General features: G+C 36.3%; 1 protein-coding gene across 3 annotated transcripts in view; it reads right to left on the bottom strand.

Moving 5' to 3' along the window:
* LOC148948892 (uncharacterized) overlaps positions 1-27,416 on the bottom strand; it is a 52,929-nt gene that overhangs the window by 8,205 nt on the left and 17,308 nt on the right. For 2 of the 3 annotated variants that reach the window (XM_089094804.1, XM_089094803.1), the window contains exons 2-4: positions 17,428-17,992; positions 9,696-9,974; positions 3,688-3,830 (exon numbers count right to left, since the gene is read on the bottom strand). In XM_089094804.1, coding sequence (XP_088950930.1) covers positions 3,821-3,830; positions 9,696-9,974; positions 17,428-17,987 — 849 coding nt within the window. In that variant the 5' untranslated portion in view covers positions 17,988-17,992 and the 3' untranslated portion in view covers positions 3,688-3,820. Of the gene's footprint in view, positions 1-3,634; positions 3,831-9,695; positions 9,975-17,427; positions 17,993-27,416 lie in introns of those variants that run through there. The other variant, XM_089094805.1, reaches the window with a different exon arrangement.

The raw sequence follows: 27,416 nt of genomic DNA, 5'->3' as shown, positions 1-27,416 counted from the left end.
TCTTAAAATTTTGATTGGATGTGTTTGGGGAAAAGGTGGGCGTAATCAATCAATCAATCAATTTATTCAATCAATAAACTTAACAAAATACATTTCAATATAAACTCCCCCGTAAGGCTCTATGGCCAGAAAAAAAACAGGGGAGAAACAAAAATGAAACAAATACATAAAAAACTAAAACATTTTCAACATCATACATTCACACCTTTAAGAGACTCAACACCAGAGAAAAAAAAGAAGAAAGAAAAAAATAAATAAATAAATAAATAAACAAAAAAATAAACAAGAAAAAAAATCATAAAATACAATGATCCATATAAAAAAAGAAGAGAGAGAAAAAAAATCAAAAAATCAAAAACTAAACAGGGGACCAAGCAATTTTCAACTTATTCCGCGTGGACTACCATTTCATGCATTTCAACCTTTCAAAGACTCAACACACACACACACACACACACACACACACACACACACACACACACACACACACACACACACACACACACACACACACACACACACACACACACACACACACACACACACACACACAAACACACACACACACACACAAACAAACAAACACACACACACACACACACACACACACACACACACAAAACAAAGAAGAGAAAAAAAAACAATAAATAAAAGACCCAAACAAAAAGCGATTTTTATGAGACCCCACCCCCACCCCCAAACAGAAAAAAAGATGTAGGACAATCCAATAAAGTAAACCAAATTCCAAAAATATATTTGAAACAAAGCCACAAAAAGTATTAGACAAACTTCGTACCCCTCACAACAAAAAATATTAGACAAACTCCGAACCCCTCACAACAAACGTTTCCAACCCAGGCTAGGGTAACCCCCCCCCCCAAAAAAAAAATAATAATAAAACAAAAAAAATAATAATAATAAATTTAAACATGAAAAATCAAGACATTAAAAAAAAATTTTAATTCTTTTGAAACTACCAAACGAGTGACATTCTTGAGCTGACTCAGGTAGGCTATTCCAAACGATATGACAAGCAGTTAATGGATTAAAGTCAGACCTCACCGATGGAGTAAATAAAATATTAATATTCCTTGAATTGCGAAGATGATGCGAAGACCTATCAGTGACGAAAAAAGGAGTAGTTTGAAGGACTGTGGGAACATCACCATAAATTTGATAAAAAGTGAAAGACGCGCACGAAAGAATGTAGAGAGACTGCAAATCAAGTAATGGGCTGGTTGGGTTAGTTGTAAAACAATTTGTTTCCTGTATAAGCCTTCTTGCCTTATCATATAATTTAGAAAGTGGTTTCAAAAAGGAAGAGAAAGTTGAGATCCATATTGTAGGGCAATAAGAGACGTAGGACTGAACTAAGCAATGGAATAGAATTTTTTAAACTGATCCATGAAAAATGTGTTTTAGCATCTTTAATATTCCAAGGCTCCGTGAGATCTTCATATTAGTTAGTCCAATATTATGCTTGAATGAATGGTTTTCATCAAGAAGAATACCGATAAATTGGACATACCGTTTCTTTAGGTCTACTGAGAGAGCCCATTGAAAGCTGGATATCAGTTAACTCAGTTCAGAGGTAGGTTAGTTGCCCTCTAATTACTTACGACTAGTAAAAAGGGCACTAGCCCTTTGAATTTCCAATCGAATGAGCCTTTTTTGAAGTTTCTACGACGACGCTTTCTATAAAAGCCTTATATGCCCCTAGGGCATAACTTAAAACCCTTGCCCTGACGGCTGTGGGGGAGTGTCCTCCTCAAAAACATAATTTCTATCTGGAAATCAAATACACTGAACAAAATGGCTATCTCAAAATTTTTATTGGATGTGTTGGCGGGAATGATGGGCGTGGGGGGTGGGGGGCTAGTTGCCCTCTAATCACTTTCGACTATTAAAAAGGGCACTAGCCCTTTGAATTTCCAATCGAATGAGCCTTTTTTAAGTTTATATGACAACACATTCTATAAAAACCTTATATGCCCCCAGGGCATAACTTACAACCCTTGCCCTGAAGGTTGTGGGGGAGTGTCCTCCTCAAAAACATAATTTCTATCTCGAAATCAACTACTCTGAACAAAAGGGCTGTCTCAAAATTTTTATTGTATATGTTTCGGAAAATGGTGGGCGTGGAAAGGGTGTGGAGTGGCACAAGCCACTCCAGTTTCCAAATGAATGAGCCCTTTTCGAAGTTTCTACGACAACTTCTTCGATACGAAGGGCCCTGCTCTAAAGGAAAAAAATAATAAATGATACATTGTGCCGACATCATTCTTATGTGCCCACAAGGCTTAGCTTAAAACCCTTGCCCCGATGGGTTTTGGGGGATTGTTCTCCTCAAAAACATTTTGTATGTGAAATGAAACTACGCTGATCAAAACTGGTATTCCAAAGAATTGATAGGAGGTGTTTTGGGGAATGATAGGGGGGGGCTAGTTCCCCTCCAATCACTTTCGACTATTAAAAAGGGCATTAGCCACTCGAATTCGAATCGAATGAGCCCTTTTCGAAGTATCTACGACAACTCCTTCGATACGAAGTGCCCGGGTATGGAAAAAAATAAATAATAAATAATATATTGTGCCAACATCGTTCTTTACTTAGGCAGCGCTATTGCGCTGCCTATGATAATAAGTGTCCTGCTCCATTGTAAACCCTAGCGGAAATCGTAAGTCATTGTAAACTTTGAACAATTATCATAATAGTATTATAAATTGCACATGAATCATTATTTATCTAAGACCAATGATTATTTATAACCATGTATAATTTTCACCTAAGACCAGCAAGCAGTGGCGTAGTTTCGTCAAAATCCAGGGAGGTATAAATATAAAATCCTCCTCTATCCTCCTTCCTAGACGGCCCCAAGTAGTGATTATTCGCTTCAACGGTTCCTCATCTAAGAAATTTACAGTAACCAAACCTTTTGCCTTTTACATGGATGAAAATATCCCCCTTTATATCTGAAACCTACCCCCTAAACATGGCAAAAGTCATACTTGAATTTGACGCTGATGGGCCTGACGCCTTCTGCTAAGCTCTTATTTGCAGTCAAAATGTCCATACTGATTATTAATAAGGTATTTTTCGACTGGTAGCAGTCATTAATTTTAAACCCTGGGCTACATTTTACTGGAAAAAAAAAATTACAAACAAAATACAAGCCTTAATCAAGGTCAGTTACTTGAATGCTTTCTATCAATATACGACAGAAACCAGGTTTCGGACATGGTCATGAAAGTAGTTGAAACTTATCACTTTTCATAATTGTCTTTAATTATTACGTAAATGAACAATTTTTGTAAATAGATTATACTGTGTAAATAAGAGATCGAGTTCTAAGATTAAATTTGGAGTTTATAATAGAATATAAGCTTTTTTCGAGATACACGAGCCTAGAAAAAGTGAACAGATTTTTGTTCAAGTTTCAAAGAGATTTAGATGCGAGAGCAGGCCTAATCTAAGAAAATCAACAATAAAATAAATAAGAGATTAAATATAGATCATAGTGAATAGGAGATCAAGCTTTGAGATTAAATTTTGAGTGGACAGATTTATGTTTCAGTTTCCAAAGAGATTTAGATGCGAGAGTAGGCCTAATTTAAGAAACTCAACAATAAAATACCAATATAAAACAGCCGTCCATTATGTTTCATTCGTTCAACAATCGATTCAATAAGAGCTTCTATTTGGGATATAGCTTTTTCCACAGCAAATGCAACAGTTTTGTCTTCTCCGTTGATGAACTCTAAAAGCTCCCGAGTTGTTTTCAGTTCAAGGTCATTGTACTTGGATAAGGCTTCTGTGTAATTCATTCTTGGCTAGAAAATAAAATAGAACCAAAATCATCAACCTATCAAATTAATAAATCGTAAAAACACGGAACAGAAACTTTGAAATCAAAACAGCTGTCTTCCAATGTTTGTACCTCCTCTTGCAATGTACCCTCACATTCTCTATCTCTACCCAGGGGCGTCCCGAGACTCATTTCATTGGAAGGGCAATCTTCGTAAATTTTACGGAATCGCTACCTGATTTATGCCGAATTTTCTGCCGAAATTAAGAATTTTGCTAAATTTCGGGCAATTTTGCTAAATTTCTGCCGAAATTTTCGCCTTTGGCAAAAATTTTACAAACTTCCAAAAACTTTGGAGGGGAGCCCCCCCCCCTCGGGGCGCCCCTGTCTCTACCTATCTATTTTCTCTCCCACACACACTTTTAATTGTTCCTTTTCTTCCTTTTTTCTTTAAAAATATGTATTAACTATGATATATCAAAATAAGTTCATCATTGTAACTGTAATTAAACTATCTTCTAAAGCTAATTTTCTTAGTTTAGACTCCAGGAGCCGAAGGGCTCCAAAAAGGCACTTAAGAGACTGCAAGGAAGAGTGTGCTTAGATGCGCTTTATTTTAAGGGTGCTGTGAGGATAAAGAGGTCGAGAAACACGAAGTTGAGCACTCTCTATGGGAAGGATTCCCAAACTGACTTCAGTTCCGTATCCCTTCGATTTGTATCAGACGATTATTTACCAGTGTTATTTACCACCTGTTATTTACCACCTGACGATTATTTACCACCTTTAGAATGAGCTGCAGAATTTTTGCTTCAGAAAAACTACTTTACAAATGTATTTGGCATTTGGTATTTGCGTTGAAGTGCTTTCTAAAAATAATCCCCAGAAACTTCGAATTAACTCTAGGCTTGCTGATTTTGCTGGGGGGGGGGGTGTTCTCCTATTGGAAATACACGCCGTGGTATTGATGAGTAGTAAATACTAAAAAGAACACCAACCAACCAAATTATAGTCTAATCTTGTTCCGCATTGCGATCCTCATATTACCGAAAACCTTAGTCGTAAAAACATTTCTAAAATACCATATTCAAAGTAAAAAGAGCTTTTTTTCACTGTTCGTGATAAGTAATAAAAAAAAATGCAGACCCTAAGAGTACATCAAAATAAATATTTGCACTATGGCCGTATCCAGGCGTTAGGGGAGGGGGAGGGGGGGTTGAGATTGAATTAAACTGAAAGAGAAGATAAAATTCAGTTAAATAGACATTCTCTGATGAGAATCAAATAAGTTGTTCTTTGTTCAGAAGTGGAATCTTACACCTAATTTACCAAAAAATTAACTGTGTTCCATTGCAAAAGATCTCATTTGATCATAATCAAGATACAAACAGGAATTGAGAGTGTTGAGAGTGAATTGAGAGTGTGAGTGTTGAGTTGCTTGGTTGGGATTTGGTTGCTGTTGTTGTACCGATTACCGCAAAAGAAAAAGTAATGCGTTTTTAATCGATATGAAGGAATTTAAATAAGTTTTGGCCAAAAACTCACAATTGTTGTTAGTCCCCAATATTAATTTTTTTTTTCTTGCAAAATATCAGCAATTCGTTCTAGATCGTCTACTTTAACATGCATGAGTGTTAAAAAAGGCTTCTTTTAGTTTAATGAAAAAGGTTTCTCGAAGTGAAGGCGAAATATTCGGGCTTTCATCAATATTTATTTTTTTATTGCCTTAATTAAAAGTTTTAATTTTAAAGGTATAATACTTTCTATTCTTGTGTAAATGTCTATTTTGTTGTTTTACCTTGAATTTGGAAGTTTTTGGAAAAGTAATTACCCAGGCTACCCCTTTAGTCGCTAAATAGTTAAACCCGGTGGGGGGAGGGGCGTAATTTGCTATGGGACAGGGGGGCAACTGACCTTCCAAAACCTCAGTCCCCCTCGCAGATGAAATTTAGTTTCTTCAAAAATCTTGCCAAAACTTAGATAAGTCTGCATAATTCAAGCATCCACAAAAACAGGTCAGCTTTCTTTAGTATATCTTTACCTTCATGGTGCTATATGGTGATTTTTCATTGTCATTTTCACTTCACTAGAAAAATTGGCTCCAACATTGCCCGTCCCCCCCCCCCATATTTTGAGAACATAACACCCCTGGTGAAACCGAGATTTTTTTTTTTTTTTTGGTAAATAAGAAGAGCCAATCACGTTTTACGTTATTTTTACTGTTATGTCATTTTTTTGTAAATATGTTGCTATTCGAAACATTTTTGTTCCTGTTACTTACTTAAAATTACATACAGAAGAGCCAATCACGTTTTGTGCTATTTTTACTGTTATGTGATTTTTTTGTAAATATATTGCTATTCAAAACATTTTTGTTCCTGTTACTTACTTAAAATTACATACAGAAGAGCCAATCACGTTTTGTGCTATTTTTACTGTTATGTGATTTTTTTGTAAATATATTGCTATTCAAAACATTTTTGTTCCTGTTACTTACTTAAAATTACATACAGAAGAGCCAATCACGTTTTGTGCTATTTTTACTGTTATGTTATTTTTTTGTAAATATATTGCTATTCAAAACATTTTTGTTTCTGTTACTTACTTAAAATTACATACAAAAGAGCCAATAAAGTGTTGTGTTATTTTTAGTGGTTCACAATCTGACACAGCGACAACAAATACAACAAGATGTGAGAGAATGGACTTGTTTGTTTTCCCTTCATGACATCAAACAGTTCATGTTAGTGAACTGTAAGTAAGGAGCGACCCGACTCAATAGAAACCGTAACTCTGAAAAACAGAATCTTGATACAAGTAGATACATCAAAAGAATTGTATTTTTATGCTAATTTCAAATATGTAAGTTTTATCAAGTCTAGTCTTACTCCTCAAAAAATACAAGAAAAAACAGACAAAAGAAATTCCTGAGAAAATTTGTCTTATTTTCGAAAAAAAGGGGAAAAAAAACCCCTAAAAGTCATAAAATCTTAATAAAAAGCACACCGTCAGATTCAGTGTATCAGATGACCCTACTGTAGAGGTTACAAGCTTCTATCTGCAAAAATGTGGATTTTTTTTGTCAGAAGAAAGATCACAGATGCGTGTTTTTTTTCAGAGGTGCAAGTTGTGAATTTGCCCATTGTTTACATATAGTATTGGTATCGACCCAGTGGTCGAGAGGACTCATTCGAACAAAAATTAAAAGTTCTAGTGCCCTTTTTAAGTGACCAAAAAATTGAAGTGGAACTAGGCCCCCTCCCCCACTCATTTTTTCCGGAAGTCACCCCATCAAAATTTTGAGATAGACATTTTTTTCAGCAGAGTCAAAAAATCTGATAACTATGTCTTTGAGGATGGCTTAATCCCTCACAGTCCTCGGGGAAAGAGCTGCAAGTTATGAATTTGCCAATTGTTTACATATAGTATTGGTAATTGCGAAGTATACAGAGGTTTTCAGGGAGGATTTTTCTGGTGGGGGGGGAGATCGAGAGAGAAGATTACGTTGAAGGATTTTTCCATCGAGGAATTTTTCATGGGGGAAGGAAATTTTCTTTGTTTAAACTTTTTAATTGTTTTATTGTGTATATAGCTTTTACGCTTCCTCTGATGTTATCGAAAGACAAATTCAACCAGTCTCAACTCATTAAAATGTGCTGTAATTATGTACAATTTACCCTTATTTTTAATAAAAATGTAACAGATTCATTTTATTGTTGCTTTTCCAATATACTAATATACGTACATATTTCTTGGACACTTAAACATGTATAAAATAATAATTTTTAAATAAGGTTCAAGGAAATAAAAATTCACTTTAGTTTGAAAATGAAGACAGAACTATACTCTGGTAAAAGACCTGGCAAGAATTACTTGTAATTGAAGGCTAGACCTGTACTGCTACTGTAAGATAATCTGGGGTCTCCAATCCATCATAAGCTCCTTCCTCCTTCCCTATCTCCATGAAGGAGATAGAAAAGTGCTTGTGTTGCCTCATAGTGGTATCGGAGTGAACATTATAAAACTTTTCCTAACCAGAACCGTGAGTACAAACCGCGCAGCAAGGCTACCACCTTATGGTGCCACCTTAGTAAACGACATAGCCCTACGCTGGATTTTGGTTAAGATGGATAATTCTCCTGGGTTTATTTTGTTTGGATGGGTTTTTTGCACTAAAGTGTTTTCCTAGCTACTTTATTTATTATAGGTTACCTGTCCAGTGTAGTGTAATCAAATATGGCTCTGAAACGTGAGTGCTTCAAAAAGCTGGGGAAAATTTCCATGGCGTTTTGCAAAAAGGTCCTAAGTCCACTTTTCCTAATTTCACAGGAGAGCAAAATTAAAATAAAAACGCACAATGAAAAAAACTTTCTCACAAATCAGATTTTAAGAAACTTGAGACTACAATGACTGATCGCTAGTTAAACTTTCGATCGGAGTTCACTGGAAATGTACGAATTGCTGAATTGTTCGCTATTTAGAAGGTAAGGAACTTACGCTCTTTTTTAGGCCCTTTTGGAACAATTTATAGCTGGGTCAGAATTAAAAATAAGCCCGTTTTAAATAGACCGATTGACAGATCTCCAAGTTTTTTCGAGCCATACGCTTAACTCATTTTAGAATTTAATGAACTTAGGCCCTTTTTGCAAAACGCCATAGATTTGTCAGGTATTTTCCTAAGGAATTGTCTTTCGTTTTCAGTACTCTTTAGCTGACTATATATCAAACAGTAAAAAGGGTCTAAGCCTCATTCTACCACTATCATAAAAGAAAATTGAGGAGAATAAGCCACGGATGAAAGGTAACACGTTACTAAAGATAGTTATTTTAGCCATCCGTCAAGGGTCAAGCAAAAATTCGGTCATACCCAAATGGAGTAGGAAGAGATCATACCAAAGAATTTGAAGGAAATTCATATTACATAGGAGGGGGTAAAGGCTGCAAATTTGAACATGTTGGATGGAAGAGGAGCATGCTGGCCCAGGGCGACTTGGTGCTGATGTGAGTTGTTAGTCTTAATAGCAGTAGTTGTAAATTCGACTTTAAATTGTACGACTTTTTTAAACCCTAATTACTTCTTATAACGTTTTTTTTTTTTTGGGTAGCTCATTATACCTCATGCTTAAATTGATGCCTTTTCGACGTAAGTCAAATATGCCATCGGAATGGAAGGGGAGCGTGGGCAGCTATATTGGTCTGGGGTGGCCTGGTGCTGATGTGAGTTAGCAACCGTAATAGCAGTAGTTGTAAATTCGACTTTAAATTTTACGATTTTTTTAAACCCTAATTACTTCTTATAATTATTTTTTTTAAAGCTGGTAATGCGTCATAATTCAATGGATTCATTTTTGACTTTAGTTATTGATGTTGTGGACGGAATAGAGCTGAGAAAAAAACTAAAGAACAGATTAAGTACATTAAAGATACTGGTAATTATGGCCAATATAGTAAAGCTACTGACACTTTCGGAGGGATTGATTTGGACGCCTAGTCTTTATGTATTCGGTAAGCCATGTAAAAGCCGACTGCATAAATTAAAAAAAAAGTTTAATATCATTCAGGGGCACCATTTGAGGGAAAAGAGGCAATTACCCATCATCCTGTAGATTTTAAAAACACTATTGATATTTTCATTTAAAAAATTGTAAAAACTTAAATTGCATTAAAAATTAGACTTTGAAGTACACATTTTTTCCCCTATATTTATTAAAAAAAAAAATAGAAAATAACTCCCATCTCTCTACATTTTTGGTAACTGGTACCCCAGGTCTCAGTTATAAAAAAAAATTGTTATTCCGAGTAATACAAGAAACTAGGGCAACATAAACAGAAAAAATTGTCTTAGAAGCATTGAAAAGGGAAAAAAAACATAACAAAGTGTTTATTTTACCTTCTGTGAAATTCCTCAAGTCCCTTGATTGGAGTTCTGTTAATGAAATCAATTCTATAACCTTTTTTCTCTCCAACTTTTCTTAGTTCCTTCTCAAATTCCGCTGCAACTGAGCCTACAAAGCGGAGGGGAAGCCCTTTTGCCACTGAATATAAATCGATAATGTTCCCAAAAAATTCCTCAAAGTTCTCTTCGACTATCTTCGCTAGGAATGGATCATCTATATTATCCTTAATGAAAGGAACGAAAGACGCCAGGTAACGATTTGGAAATTTTTCACTAAAATTTAATTGATAAATTACGATACTCTCATACATACTAATAACATATACTACATATACTAACACACTAAAATGATGTACTTAACTGTCCTTGTATGCTAACTATGGATTTATATTGCCGAGGTTAGTTTATTATTTTACAATTCTATCCATCTCTTAGTAAAAATATAGGTCACTGACTGGCAGGCTAGTTGGTTCCTTAAGGATATTTATACATACTCATTAGGATACTCCGGCCTAGGAGGTTTTATTTTTCAAAAATTCACGAATTCTGACGACCTTAATAAAATGCAGTACTTGGTTGTTTGATGTGCATATTACGAATAAGCATGGGCACTGAATCTGTTTTCTGTTTATGTTCTGTTTTCAGAGTACCTGTTTCTGATCTGATTATACAAAAAACAAAAAAACAGAAACAGAACATATACAAATGACATGTTTTTTTATTTACATGTTCTGTTCTGTTTTTGTTTTTATAGTAGCTATTTTGTCCTGTTTCTGGGAGTTTTTTTTCACCTGTTTTTCTTCTGTTCTCAATTTTATTTTAGTGATAAAAGAAAGAAATATTCGGGAACTTCAAGGTTACAAAATAGTGTTTTAAATCATAACCCGAAATTATACCCCTTCAAGGAAAAGCCTAGAGTTGAAACAGTGGAGTAGCTAGTTGATTTTCAGGAAGGGTCAAAGTTCTATAAATCGCTGATACACTTTTCTCATTCAGTAGGATACCAATCTTCGGGTGAACATAGTATTTTGTACCATACAGCCCAAAAAATAAAAAAAAATTATCACAAAGCAATATATTATTACTTGTATCTATCTCTTAAAAGCCTATTATAGACAAACGAATTTCCTTAAAATTAATATTGGGCTGCAAAGGGTCTAAGCTTACAGGAAACTATAGTTGGAAACTGTAATTGTGCTTTTATTTGCCGATAAATTGTCTTGGCTTGATGTTCCAACGAAACAATCTTCTATATAATTTCTTATACTAACCCTTGATTCATTTAGTTTTGGCGTTATTTTTCAAGTTGTGACCCATTCCTCAATTTAACTTTCTTCTTTCCTTGGCTTGTGTTATCAGTTCCTCCTCAGCCAATCCTGTTAATTTAATCGTAGTATTATTTTTGTTTTTGTTTTCAGGGGACAAGTCAGGGGACAACCGGCCCCTTTCCCTCTAGTTACGCCAGTGACGTGAAAGAAGTCAGAGATTTGGGTGAAGGTGTCATTTTCAAAATTTTAGGCTACTGGAAGATGGTTCTAATTTTATAAAAAAAAATCCTAAAAACATCTTTGTTTTAAGAACATCATGACATCATCTTCTCATGACGACTTTGGTGCTCTGATCAAAATTTTGAAGCTATCTCTCCGAGTACCCTACGGGAAAAAGAAATTATCAGGTGCAACTTCAGCAAAGTGACTTTAAAGGCTTAGGGAGCCTCTACCATGAAATCTACGTACCATCTTAAAAGGAAGCATACAATTGATATGCACAAAGATAAAGTATATACCGCTGGTGCAGCAAATAAAAAACCCAAACCAACTAAAAAAATATATCAAGTCAGGCTGCTTCCTTAAAGAAAACTCCAGATAGCAAAGCAAGTGACACACAGGCAAATGTGTGGCAAGAAGAGCAGGCATACGATTATTCTTTAGTTCCAATCGATCAAAACAGGCTCTTCTGCGAAAGCTCTGATGCAAAACACTGTTTAACGACAAATTGTCAGTTTCTATGTTTGATAAGCCAGGTATGAAACAGCTTATTTAAAAACAACAGGGGGGTTGAAAGCTACCCGGGGAAGTCTTGCTTCCAGAAGAAAAAAGCAAGTTAAGCTAAAAGCTGCTTTAAAATCTGCCACTCAGGCTAGCTTGACATTTGACTGATGGCCTGCAAAAGGGTCTGGATTTATAGGTATCACTACCTATTACCCCAGGAAGATGAAAAACGAGCAGAAGTTACACCGCCGTATTTCACATTTCAAGAGGCTTAAGCAGTCTCATACAGTTACTAACATTCGTTCAGCAATCCAAGTTGCAATCAGGAAGTTTTCAAGGGAACAATGTCACCAAAGCCTGTGGCCTAGTAGCACTTCCCTGAACTTCATGTTTTGCACATCGTCTTTATTTATCTGTTACACGTGCTCTTGAATTTTGGTCCATGGTAATGAGGAGGGGGCAACGCCTCGCTCTTTACGCTAAAGTTTTTTATTGTTTGAAAGAAATAGAGTTGTGTGAAAGTCAAACTTTAGCGTAAAGAGCGAGGCATTGAGGAGGGGACAGCCCCTTTCATATACGGAATAATTTCTGTTCCTTTTAAGTTTTAACGTCGTTCCTTACTTTCAGTCATTAAAAAAAAAACAAGTTTTTTAAACTGAAAGTAAGGTGCGACATTAAAACTTAAAAAGAACAGAAATTATTCCGTATATGAAAGGGGCTGTCCCCTCCTCAATGTCTCGCTCTTTACGCTAAAGTTTTTTATTGTTTTAAAAAATAAAGTTTTTAGACAGAGTCAAACTTTAGCGTAAAGAGTGAGGCGTTGAGGAGGGGACAGCCCCTTTTATATACGGAATAATTTCTGTTCGTTTTAAGTTCAATGTCGCTCCTTACTTTCAGTTTAAAAAACTTGTTTTTTTTTATTTAATTTCTGATCGTTTTTTAGTTAATGCAGCTTTTATTTTGGCTCACCGTCATTGAATAAGTAAACAAAATTTGTATAAAAATTTTACTTTTTTTTGCTAAATGGCTGTCTCTAAATTTAGTTCTGACGTAATTTACAAATTAACTTACGTAACGAACTTCTATATTCGTATATTTTTCTTCTGGCAAAAAATAAAAAGTTGCAGATTTTTGCAGATATGAGCTTGAAGCCTATGTAATAGAGTTTTCTGATATGCTGAATCTGACGGTGTGATTTTCATTAAAATTCTTCCACTTGTAGGGGATGTTTCCCCCCTCTTAAAAAAATCAGGTAAATTTTCTCAGGCTCGTAGCCTTTGATGAGTAATACTAAACTTAAAAAAATTTATATACTTAGAATCAGCATTATAAACCCATTCTTTTGATACATTTATTGACATCAAAATTCCGTTTTTAAAAGTTTCGATTAGTATTGAGCCGTATCGCTTGTTCTTTTATTGTTTTTTTTTTATTACGTATATGTTATTACGTATATGAGGGGGTTCTCCCCTTAGTCAATACCACGCTCTTTACGTTAAAAGTTAAAATTTTGTTTAATTCACAAACCCCTGAATCACAAATGCCGTTTAATTAGAATAGATAGCTCTTTTGAGAGCACTAAAAAAAATGTAGCGTAAAGAGTGAGGTCTTGACTGTGGGACGAACTCCCTCATATACTCAATAATGTCTGTTCGTTATAAGTTCTAATGTTGTTTCTTACTTTCAGTTGAAAAAACTTGTTTGTTTTTTTATTTACATTTCTGATCGTTTTTTAAATAATGCTTGAAAATCCGGCGCCCACTTCATAAAAATATCCCTTACCCCAAAGAAACATCCTCCACGGAAATATTCTCCCGAATAACCCCCTCCTCCAGCCCCCCCCCCCCACCAGAAAAAAATCCTTCCTGAATATGTCTGTATACTTCCCAATAACCAATACAATATGTAAGCAATGGGCAAAGTTCATATCTTGCAGCTCTTCCCCTGGGAACTGTGGGATATTAAGTCATCTTCAACGACATATTTATTAGATTTTTGACCATGCTGAAAAAAATGGCTATCTCTACATTTTGATTGGGTGACTTTGAGAAACAAATGAGCGTGGGAGGGGGCCTAGTTGCCCTCCAATTATTTTGGTCACTTAAAAAGGGCACTAGAACTTTTAATTTCCTTTCTAACGAGCCCTCCTACGATATTCTTGGACCACTGGGTCATTACGATTACCCCTGGGAAAAAGAAAACAAAAATAAACAAACTAACACGCATCCGTGATCTTTCTTCTGGCAAAAAATGGAAAATTCCACATTTTTGTATATAGGAGCTTGAAACCTCTACAGTAGGGTTTTCTGATACGCTGAATATGATGGTGTGATTTTCATTAAGGTTCTATAACTTTTAGGGGTCTTTTCCCCTTTTTTCGAATATAAGCCAAATTTTCTCAGGCGCATAACTTTTGATGGGTAAGCTTAAACTTGATGAAACTTATATATTTTTTGAAATCTGTTTTTTGGAACTTATATATTTGAAATCAAAATTAAAATCTGATTCTTTTGATGTATCTATTGATATCAAAATTCCGTTTTTTAGACTTTCGGTTACCATTGAGCCGGGTCGCTCTACTTACAGTTTGTTACCACGAACTGTTTGAAAAAAACTTGTTTTTTTTATTTAATTTTTGAACGTTTTTGAATTAATGCAGGTTTTGATTTTGGCTCACCGTACATGAATAATTAAGGCAAAATTTGCATATTACTTTTACTTTTATTTGGTTACATGGCTTTCTCGAAACTTGTTTAATTTTATTTACGAACGTTTTTATTAGTAATAAATATATATAACTTACGAATTAACTTATGTAACGAACTTCTATATTCATATATTTTTAATACGTATATTAGGGGTCTCACCCCCTAGTCAATGCCTCGCTCTTTAAGCTAAGTTCGAATTTTGTTCCAATTCTTTAAAAATGACCTCTTAATCACAAAGGCCGTTATTTAGAATAAATAGCTCTTATGAAAGTACTAAAAAATCTTTGGCTTAAAGAGCGAAGTATTGACTAGGGGGTGAACCCAATCATACACGTAATATTTTCTGTTCGTTTTAAGTTTTGATGTTGCTCCTTATTTTCAGTTGGAAAACTTGTTTTTTTTATATTTAATTTCTGATCTTTTTTTAAATGATGCTGGGAAATCCAGCGCCCCCTTCATAGCAATGTCCCTTCCCCCATGAAAACTTCCTTCATGGAAAGATCCTCCCATATAACCCCCGATCCACCCACCCCCCTACTACTAGAAAAAATCCACCCTGAAAACATCTGTATACTTCCCAATAACCAATACTATATGTTAACATTGGGTAAAGTTCATAACTTCCAGCCCTCCCCCCGAGGACTTCGGGGGATTAAGTCATCCTAAAGGACATAGTTATCATATTTTCAACCATGCTCAACAAAATGACTATCTCAAAATTTTGATCAGGTGACTTTGGGAAAAAATGAGCGTGGGAGGGGATCTAGTTGCCCTCCATTTTTTTGGTCACTTAAAAAGGACACTAGAGCTTTTAATTTCCGTTCTAATGAGTCCTCCCATAATATTCTACGACCACTGGGTCGTTACGATCACCCCTGGGGAAAATTACAAAAAAAAAACAAATAAAAACAAATAAACAGGCATCCGTGATCTTTCTTCTGGCAAAAATTGCAAAATTCCATATTTTTGTAGATGGGAGCTTGAAACCTCTACAGTAGGATTCTCTGATACGCTGAATATGATGGTGTGATTTTCATTAAGGTTCTATAACTTTTAGGGGGTCTTTCCCCAAAATTTTCCCCGTAACTTTTGATGGGTAGGACTAAACTTGATGAAAGTTATATATTTGAAATCAGCATTAAAATCTGATTCTTTTGATGTATCTATTGGTATCAACATTCCGTTTTCTAGAGTTCCGGTTACCATTGAGCCGGGTCGCTCTTTACTTAAAGTTCGTTACCACGAACTGTTCTTTTTTGCATAAACCGTGCTGCAATAGTACTATACTTTCTCAGAAGTGTTACTGCCAGAGAAAAGTGCTACCCGTGGCAAGTGGCAATTCTAATGAGAAGTTAATGAGGGACTAAAAGTTAATGTTTGCAGATTGGAGACCCAATCATTTTCTGGATTCAAAACAAAGAAATCTTTCTGGAGCTGCCAAATTCGATCTAAAGCGCCTTAGTATACCTACTTCTAGTGTGCCGAGCGAACCGGCATTTTTGATCGCCGATTAATATACGCAAAAGCATTATGCCCGGCCAATGCCCAAAACATTAACAAATAAAGCTTTTATTAACTTTTTGATAATAAACTTATCACCTACAAAACTTTTTTTTGCTTGAAGCTTTAAGTGTTCGAAAACAACAGTTGTATCTTGAACAAAACAGCTGTTTTCTGTATGAAAGAAAAACAGAAACAGAAACAGGTCTTCTGTTGACCTGTTCTATTTCTGTTCTGTTTTATTCAAGATCTGTTTTTCTGTTTCTTCTGAAAAACAGAATAGTGTCCATGCTTGATTATGAATAGGTTATTTGCTAATCTACTTATATGATTGGTGATATGAGTAGCTCTCATCTCTTAAAAAAAAAAAAAAAAAAAAAACACCACACAACGGACTTGAAGTCATTCGACAAAGCCGATATATTTCCTAATAGGTTTCATTGGAATTGTGACTAACTGTAGCTGTAGTTTTGGTAAGCTTGCCTTCTTTTGTCTCACGATTGAGAGATCAAACTGAAACGTTCAGGTGTTTTAGGGGTGGGGTTAAGGATGAAGGGAAGTAATTATTTACTTTTCTAATTAATTTCGTTTGCTAGCAAAAAAACTATACAAGTTATTGCTGAGGGAAGGGGGAGGTATAACAATGTTCTGAGGTATATCATTTTAACGTTTAAACCATTCCAGAAGGAGCCTGGTAGCTTATGCCCAAGATAGTTCCTCGAGAGTCACATGAGTGAATAACCTTTTTTGCCAGGTTTTCCCAAACTGCTCTGAAATAATGAAGGCAAGGCTCTTTTAATTCTAGCTAGATTTTTTTTTCTCTGTAGGAAGGATGGTGTGCATAAAGAGGGAGTAGGGCACATTATGAATAAGGAAGCTTCTATATTTTTCTTAGGATGGGAAGTTATTAATAAAGAGTTTTAGTTGCTCATTTTACGACTAAAAAGTACAAGGTATTAGTAGTACACCAGTATATGTCCCTGAGAACCAACTGACGGAGATAGCAGTGACGCAGATGATCTTTATTTACAGTTAAAGGAACAAATAGACAGGATCCCAGGTGGAAATATAGCATTTCTTAGGATATTTTAATGCCCAAGTTGGTAGGATTAAGGATAATAATGCCCTAATATGGATAAATTTACTTTTAACTTACAATTTTTACAAGCTTACAAGTTTGATTCTGAAACAGATCAAAACATCAGACACAAATAGCCTTTATTTACCCCGAGATTCAACGACATATTATTCATTTTGCACAACTGCCAAAGAAGATATTGACTGTAACCATAATTGAAATTAATAAACTACACAACAAATAGACACACAAATAAAGAAAATAAGCAAGGGCTGTCAATAACGCGTCAAGAATTCCTTACCTGAGACAAAGGTATGATTCGTCATTTTTAGAAATTCAGCTAATTTTTTTTATAACAAACTTTCTGCTATTCTAGTTCTAACTATTTCAGTTTACGCCTATCTACGGAACTCTGCAAACTCACCTTTAACAGTAAGTAGATTTCTTACCTGTACACTTTTCTAAGTACTTCAGTTGTAGAAATTTCCGGAAAGACTTTGCACAACTTGGTAGATACTTCTTCCGGTAGTTGCCTCCGAAGATGCTTCTTAATCACTGTCTTTCCAAGGCTTCCTCCACTTCCCTCGTCCCCTAGAAAAATCCCTAAAGGAGGGATGCTTTGCTGAATTTTTCCCTCGCGGAAATGACAGGAGTTAGATCCAGTACCAATAATACAAGCAATGCCCTCTTCTTTCCCAAATAAACCTCTTGCAGCTCCTAATAGATCGCTCTCTACTTCAATATGATCTGCTGATAGCTCTGACTCCAGCGCGAATCTCACCTTGGCCTTGTAATCTTTTAGACCACAGCCTGCACCATAGAAAAATACGTGGTTAGGCCGAATTTTGCGGGATTCAAAGAAATTTTTTACGACTTGAATAGTATCGATGATTTCTTCAGTATCCTGCAACACTGGGTTTATACCACATGTAGTCAATCTGTAGGACTCGTCGGAATTAATAACTGACCATTCACTTTTTGTTGAACCACATTCGCCTATGAGAATCATCCGAACTGGAAAAATAAGTAAAATAAGACTAGGAGTGCGTTCCAGATGGGAATCACAAACTCAAATTTATCGTGAATTAACTGCGAACCTGGAACGGTTTATTAACTAATGCCTCAATACGCATTATAATTGATAATTAAAATATAAGCAATTATAATAGGTAACCACTAAATCTGAAAAGAATATGAGTTTCAATGCTTTAATACTCATTAATTGTCATTCGATGGTTTTTCACCTTCATTTTCCCAATTTGATGATGATTATGCAAAACTTAATACGCTAGAGCTGCTAGTTAACAGTATTCGCAAAAGTTTCATACAAAATTTAATGAAAAGTGTATTTTCGATTGTTCCAGCTGCTAATTCTCTGTCACCTGGAAAGAAAAAATTCATTTCTTATTAAATATTATTAACTTTTTGTTGAACCTGGAACAGGCTCAAGATTTAAAACGTTTAATGCTAGGGAAAATATAGAATCCCTCCAAAACAAGAGGCCACATCTAACATTTTTTTTTTTAATATATTTTGAAAATAATAAAGATTCCTTTAGTGAGCATGTCCCCACTGGTTCATTTGTAGAATTACATACGAGCACAGGGTGCCCTCAAATAAATCTTAGCGTACGAGTCGGTGGATGCATGTACAGCTTTGATTTCTTGCAGGTTTTTGATCTTGTTTTATAATATTGCTTATGCTTTCTATGGCTTATAGGCTCATCTCATTTGAATAGCTATTTCTATTAATTTTTCCAGTTGACATCTTCGAGTATAAAAATAAATAAATATATATATATAAATATATACATATATATTTATATATATATATAATATATATATATATATATTTATAATATATATATATATATATATATATATATATATATATATATATATATATATATATATATATATATATATATATATATATATATATATATATATATATATATATATATATATATATGTATATACATAGAACAAGAAACTAAAGTTCACGTTCCTGTTTCAGAATGTAAACTGATATTTTGTATTGTAAATTTTGGAATTTGATATTTCATGATATATTACCGTAAAAAAGGGGGGTTGGATAAATATATGGATGGACTATGCATCCCGTAAAATGTCATTATTAGTTTACATCACTAGGGACAATGTTATTTAGCAACTTTTTTGTAGACTCTACATTTATAGTACTCATTAGAAATAACTGTAAAATAATGGTGAGCAATAATATTTACCGTGAATATACAGATCCAGATGGACATGAGGTCTAACAAACACATATAGTTCACACAATTGAAATATATGGACGTTTTTAAGGCCACTTAAGGTCACTTTTATACCTTTTCGTCCAACTTGAAGATACTTTCTGTTTGGGGCGCTTTGGTGGCAATCCCTATTGTAACTGATTAAAATGAAAACACCACCAAACCACCTGAGGCCAACACACTAGGCCTCATATACGGCCTAATAAACCTAACAATTTCGGCCTAATATACCGAAAGTTTCATCCCTTACCTCCTGCCACAAAATTCCCACTTCCTTCAAATCCCTTATATGACCTCTACCCACTCCATTCGGAGACGACCAGCTGTTCATTTGGCCCCAGAGAGATGGTCAAAAAGCACAATCCCTGGCAATCCATCATATTTCCCCTTTTAAACGTGGCCTATTCATCTTAATGTCTCCTAAATTATTGCCTAGGAAGTCGATGGACCCACAATTTTTGGTGAGGTTTTGTTTAATGTTAGGTCAGTCAGACGATGTACCTAAAACGGTCCGTAGACAATCCCTCACGGAAACGGTTAACATATCTTCATCAGCCTTTCGAAAGTGGAAGCTTACACTCATTGTTATTTAGTTAGCTGAGAGATTTCCTGAGATTTGAGAGAAATTGCTGAAAGATTTATGAATTTTATCAACCATATGAATCTATTGCTCGTCAAGCGAAAGCTTTCTGCGTTGTGGTAATAACAAATAAATAAGTGTGGAATATCTAGCTCATAAATGGTACCAGTGACTGGACTAGGATATTCGTGACAAGCCAAAGCAGCTTGTTTAAAACTATGATGGTAGCAACTTGATTTTGACGATAAAAACCCTCAGCCAAGAATACTTCCTAGTTTCAGCCTGGATTCACTTTCAAAGTCCTGAGTAGAGATGCCTCAGGAGGTCGTGACGGGACTTCTTATATGGGCATAGAATACTGACTGGGCTCCATATATGGGCATGGAATCCCTAGGGAGAATGATTGCGTAATCGGTCAATGACCTCTTTTTCCAAGGTCGATTTATTTGATGTTTCTCTGTGTAATAACTCCGGAACGAGGATTGCACATGCGCATTGAATTCTAACGGGAAACAATGTTATTGATCTAGGACTCGAGGGGGAAGTGAATTTCCGAGAACTTGATTGTGTAATCGATCGCGAATATTATGATCCAGAAATAGTATTTGTTATTGTTGTTGCTCTCACCAAATGTTAAGAGTTCCCCGGAAACAGTTAGATCACGTGTTTCCTTCTCAGCCAATCAGCGAGTCGGATACATCCCCCTTCTCAGCCAATCAGAGGGCTTGTTAAATATGGTTTTACCCGTTACATAACAAATCGCCCATGAGATTTAGTATATAACGGACATGCAATGTGATTAAATTATCAGAAAGTATTTTGACATAGTTGATACAACAATGGATAAATTTAACTCTTTAGAAGCATTGACAGCCGCAATTAGCAATGTAAGTGCATTTTTATTTTCAAACGAATTTTCCTTGGACATCCTCCAGTATATTCAGCTAAAACGAAAATATATTCCTTTACCCCAAACCCCCCCCCCCTCCCCCCAAACCATACAAACATCATTATAATCAATGGAAAACATAAAATATATTCTTTTTACCCTAACCCAATGTTTTACAATCCCAAATTCTCGCAAAAAGAAATAATTATCCTTTCGTTAAATTTTGGCTTTTCTCAATTGTAATCTTTTCTCTAACTGAGACATCCATCGCTCTGTTGTTATTAGCCAGCTCTGATTTGACACAAGACTCCAATGTGAGGCCTATAATTAGCTGTCACCCTTTTCCGGTGTGTTCACGCTTTCGGTCTAGTCAAAGGGTTTTGTTTTGGCTGTCAAATTAAAACAGTTTTAAGCAAAAAGAGATTGCTGTATATTAAACTTGTAGTTTCGTAACCTTGTATTTGTCAGAGAGCTGGTGAAAGAGATTATTTTCAAATTAAGTTTAACAATATATTTAGAACATTATGTGAAAGGGGGAGGGGGCAATACATTGCTTCTAACAGCTTCGTTGTAAGTAAATTATGTAAAGGGGGAGGGCAATGCCTTCAATTCTACCGCCATCAGTTTAAAATGAAAACCAACTATTTCTTCGCATTAAAAGTATGGGCCTTGTATTTGTCAGAGAGCCGGTGAAAGAGATTATTTTCAAATTAATTTTAACAATATATTTATACCAGTATGTGAAAGGGTGTGGGGGGCAATACATTGCTTCTAACAGCTTCGTTGTAATTAAATTATGTAAAGGGGGAGGGCAATGCCTTCAATTCTACCGCCATCAGTGTAAAATGAAAACAAACTATTTCTTCGCATTAAAAGTAATAGCCTTGTATTTGTCAGAGAGCCGGTGAAAGAGATTATTTTCAAATTAAGTTTAACAATATATTTAGAACATTTTGTGAAAGGGGGGGGGGGCAAAAAATTTCTTCTAACATCTTAGTTGTAAGTAAATTATGTAAAGGGGGAGGGCAATGCCTTCAATTCTACCGTCATCAGTGTAAAATGAAAACAAACAGTGCAGGGCTAGAAAAGTCTTTGGGAGTTGCATGAAGCTAATATTATGTATAAATTGAATAGCATTTTAACCTATGTTTGCAAAATATAATTCTACAGGTCGATGGGTTAACGATCTAATTTAAAGCCTATAGACCGTAAAATTTAATATTTTTCTAAATGGTAAAAATATAAACAACTATTCCTATCCTATGGCTATAGACTACTGATTGTCTAATAAAAACGTTTGATTTCTAAGCTTAATATATTTCTCGTGAAATTTTTACTTTTTGCTTTACTGAAAAGACATTAATGGTTTTCTAGACAAAATTATATGGACGAGGGTACTAACTTTCTTTCTGTAAAAAAAAGGGTAAAATTATTTTGAAATTAATTTGTTTCTCTTCTTTTAAGGCCAATTGTGAAGATGATGTGCCTCCTCCTTCCAAGAAAGCCAGAGAGGGTGAGGCAGCCCCATCAGTACCAGCTCCAATGCAGCCTGGCAGGAAACTTAAGAGAGAGTGGGCGGATAACTACAATGCCGAAGCTACGCAAGATCGTGAAATAGCCGGCCCAGCCGCGTAAGAACATAGCGCTGCCGGCCCACCCAGCCTCCAACACATGTTACCTGGTCCTTCGGGTGCCCAAGCCCAGACGGATTATGCAAATGTAAGCATTTTTCCCGACCCATCTATTTCTTCCAATGTTTTTTTCTTTTTCAATCCCAATATAAACTTATCACAGCGAGATATTAACCCCTCACCCCCCAACCATTGTTTTAAATTTATCTCCCTCGGAGATATCTAAATGTAATTTTTTTGCAAAGAAACCACTCTTTTCTAATCTTCGCTATCGCTTCGATATCTCATAAGCGACTATTTTTAGGTAATTTCTATTAATAATCACCGCCTTTGAAACTCAAAATGCTATTTTTTCTAATCCTTACTATTTTCTCTATTGCTATCACATATATTTTTAGGTACCTTTGAAACACCGACTGCTCTTTTTCACCTAATTTTGAGAGAGATTATCCCATCTGTCACATATTGTCGTTCTAATTTACAATGAATATTTCTATCGTGACATGTTTTGCTCTTACATAGAATATAGAACTCCTATGTCCTAAATATTAATTTTGCTGACAATTTTTTCTCCGCTATTTCAGAAAACACAGAATTACGCAAAAGTCATTGAAACCTTGATTGACTAAAACCGCTAATTTAAAACCAAACAGGAAAAGGAGATACCAATATTACTTAGAGTGTCACACAGAGAACTTCATGTAAAAACAAAGCGGTATAATGGCTAAGAAGTGAGGGGAAAGTCACTTATCGGTTCTCAACATTTTGTAGTTCAAATTCCTTCATCTAACCTCCATAATTAAACTCATGTGTTGACCGAACCTGTATGGAATTAGAAATATTTCAACTTTTTGAGGCATTATGTAAATGGCCAGGCGCCACGGAGCCCGGAATGCGCCGGTGGGTCAAGGAAGCACTGGGGAAAGCGCCGCGGGTCCAAGAAGTGCCGCGGGTCAGGGAAGCGCCACAGGGGTGTGCCGTGGGCCAGAGAAGCACTACAGGATGCGCTTCTATGTCGTATCTTAGATTATCTTCAGTTGAATTAACCAAATGTTATTAAGCAATAATAATCCAAAATTTTAAAAGCAGTAGGGGTGATTTGAATACTTTGAAAATAAGCTATTTTTTTCATTTATAGATCGCATTGGCCCCATATTCGCCGTCCAGTGAAGAAGAGGAGGAACCAATTCTAACACCGCCAGTGGAGTTTCAGGACAACGAAATCATTAACTTTATTGAAGTACCTTTCGATATTGATGACTATTTAGCTGATTTTTTTAATGTAGATAATAGCGCAGTTGAGCTGGTAGACTTGAGCCAAAATACCTTGCAGCTTTTGGATGATTTTACAGGGAACCCTCCTCCTCCAGCTTCCGATACCATAACGGGTCCACTTCAATCGAATGAAGTGGATTCCCATTCGCCGGATATTGTTGAACAAGTTGGGGGAGGGGGTAATATACACGTGGGGGTGGGGGGTACAACTCCCCCCAATTTTCAATTAACCAACAGAATTTTAAATGCAATAGTTGTTTACACTGTGACGTTTGGGGATCCCTTTAATTCACTTGTGGGGGGAAAATTTGTTTTTGACCCTGTAAAAATTGTACATGCATATGTAGATAAAATTTGTGCGCTTCTGGAGAATCAAATTCAATTATGGGGGAGGGAATCAATTAAGGCTTCCATTGTTCTAATAGCATTTTATTTAAATGAGGGAAAAGTGAAGTTTATTATCAGTATGTACATTCCGAGATACGGGTGGTATATTTGAATTTGGAAAATTTTGAGGGTGCTTTCATAGATTTGGTAGCTCAAATTATAACGCATCTTGAGAACTTTAATGAAAACAGTAGTGGGTCTCTAGTTCTTTTTGTTGAAAATTTAAGTGTTAATATTTGTAAATTTAAGAAAGATTTTATTTTAAGAGGGGGGCATAGGGATAAGGGCATAGTTTTAAATTATAATCCAGATCTAGAAGGTTGTAAAGGTGTCCAGCGGATCTGTTTTGAAACAGGTCAGTGTGTTTAATGTGTTTCCGATATTCTGTCAACCGCTTAGTATACAAGCCTCTATCTGATGACACGACCATGACAAATTGGGATACCGGGGCAATGGTCTTGAAGAAAATGTTCCCTGTTCAACTTGTAGATTTTTCTTGTGGCGAGTGACAATACACAGTGATTATACGTTCCCTTGATAAGTTTGAAAAAGCTAATGCCCATTTGAATGTCGGCGCTACTGTGCTTCAGTATGAAACAGAATTTTGATGATGGAACTCGCTCTAAAAAGAAGGGGGTGGTATTTCCCGTAAGCAGTCCCTCAGGTGAGTTGGTTAAAAACTGGGTTTGGTTGCTTTACACGCCGCCTAGTCAACCGAACATAATCGGTCATTTTAAACCTATTACTGACATTAGTAGAGTTCTGGAGGAGGGTAAAAATAAGGGGGTATGTTTCTATTGTCCAACATGCCTGTCTAGATTTTAGATTTTGGAGTGAATTAAAGTTGCGAAACCACATGAAGCATTGTAGAAGGCATGGCCACCAGACAGTGGAAACGGTTTCAGGGGATAGGGCCATTCTACGCTTTAAAAAGTTCCAGAACACCCTTCTCCAGTGCGACAAAATATCTTTAGACTGTGAAGCTAAGCTGGTGGAGATGAATGACCCCCTATATCCACACCGAGTCAAAGAACATCAGGTCATTGCAGTGTCCTATGCCCACGTACAAAGAGACAATTCTAACACCCTGCACTTGTTAGAAATAGTTGAAACATCGGATGAGGGGCCAGAGTTTATGTTTAAGGCATTGACTAACCTGATTGGTACGACTAATGGTGCTATTTCTCGTTTGAGAAATACGAAATATCTATTGGTGTTGTCCGCAGAGGATCGTCTCACTATTAAAAATCAAAAAATATTTTGGGTTTGTAAGGGGAAGTTTGTAGAGGAGGATAAGGGGACTAAAGGGAAAAGAGGGGGGAGGGGGATAGTCAGATACCAAAATCATTTGTGGCAGGAAATATCCTCGGGGGGTAGTAATTTTAGGGGGGTTGCGCACCAATCGTGTAATTTAAATGTTAGCCAGCAGTTTTTTATCCCTGTTTTTATTCACAATTCCAATTATGATTTGAAATTTATTTGACCGGCACTGGCAAGCATGCATAGGGAAGGAGGGGGAGTAGATTGTCCATGGGTAAATAGTTCATTTACCTACAACATTATTCCCAAATCAGCTGAGAAGTTGCTGCTTCTCGAGCTGAAATGGCAGGCAGTGGATAATGGGCATACGTGTTGGAATAAAATCAGGTTTTTAGATTCCTTTAGTTTTTTTCCCAAGGCATTGAGTCAATTGATTCAAGTGCAAAAAAGCGACAATTTTGATAGCTTTCCCTTGCTTAAACAGCACTTTCCAGACAGTGAAATGTATGACCTGTTGACCTGCAAAGGTATATACGCATACGACTATTATTGTTCTGGCGCACGCTTAAGTGAGGTGATACTACCTCCAATTGAAGCTTTTCACAATTCACTGACCAACAGTGAATGCACAGCCGAGGAGTATGAGTTTGCCAAGAAGGTGTGGTCAAAGGGGGATTGTAAAAATAGGTGTGATTATTGTAGACTGTACTTGGCCAGTGAAGTTTTAACTCTGCTAGATATAGTCTGCAAGAACACAGACCAGATCTATTCAGAGTTCGGGTTAGATATAGGCTATTATTTTTCTACACCCCAGTTAGTGATGGATTTAATTTTAAAAATTAGAAGGGAGGAAATAGGCCTAATCACCGACGTAGATCAGCACCTTTTTGTAGAGCGTTCAATGAGGGGAGGGTATGTTTTTCATGGGGACCGCGTCTTATCAACCGATCCGAGCGGACAAAGCACCGGTGTAAAGTCAAATGCAGTGTTCTTGGACAGGAACTCGTTGTACCCCTCGGCAATGTCCCACTACTCTTTGCCGTGTGGGAACTATCAATGGCTTGAGAATCCTTGTGAGTTCCCCGACATTACCACCGTCGAGGACAATGGGCCTCAAGGATGGTTCTTTGAAGTTGACGGTCAGATTCCGCTGGCACTTCACGACTCAGTCAAAGATTTTGTTTTGCCTTGTATCAATCGGCCGGTGAGCAGGGACTCGCTGAGCCCCTACAATCGTTCATTGGTTGAGAATATGGGGATGCACTGGACCCCCTCCAAACTGAAACTGATTGCTGATTTGGACCCTAAGGAGAATATCGTTGTTCACCATGTGCTTTTGCACTGGATGGTGAGCAATGGCTTCAAAATCACCAAACTACATAGGGTCCTACAGTTCAATCAGTGACCCTACTTGAAAACGTTTATCGACACCTTTGTCGATAAACGCTCTAAGGCAAATTCAAAGGTGGAGAAGGAAATGTATAAGCTCATCCTAAATTCAGCGTTTGGCAAAATGTGTGAAAGCGTTCGTAATAGATCTCGCTGTGACGTCGTGACTGACCTTCTAGAGTGTGCACGAATTATTGCCGACCCCAATTTTACATCGTTCACGAGCATAGAGACTGGCATGGTTCTTCTACACAGGTGAAAGCGAAATGTGGTACTGAACAAGAATATTGCAGGTGGTAGTTCAGTACTTGAAATTTCAAAGAAGCTCATGTTGTCGTTTTTTTAAAATTTGTGCCAGGTGCAAACGCCACGGGAGGGGGAGGTTAAATTTTACTAATGTATTACAAATTCTCTGCTGTTAAAGGTAAATGGGACGGAATATCTATTGGGTGATTTTCAAAATTGAGTGTACATGAGCTCGCGGATGGATTTCACCAACTGGAATACATCACTCTACCCTGAGTTGGTGAAACGTCAAGCCCCCAACCAACTATTAATGTTAAAATCAGAGACGGGGAGTGATTTGATATCCCGGGGGTGTTCCCGGGCCCCAAAGTTTATTGCTTGGAAACTCATAGTGGGGATGAAAAGAAGGCGTGTAAAGGGGTGCCTACACATTTTGTAAAGAGCAATTTCAACATGAGCGTGTACAGAGACTGTGTAGAAAGTAGCCTAGTGCCAAGAGCACAAGT

Source organism: Artemia sp. Qi Xiang Cuo, chromosome 9 (genome assembly GCF_049724085.1).
Source record: "Artemia sp. Qi Xiang Cuo chromosome 9, ASM4972408v1, whole genome shotgun sequence".
Lineage (NCBI taxonomy): Eukaryota > Metazoa > Arthropoda > Branchiopoda > Anostraca > Artemiidae > Artemia > Artemia sp. Qi Xiang Cuo.
This window is presented reverse-complemented; position numbering and strand designations above follow the sequence as displayed.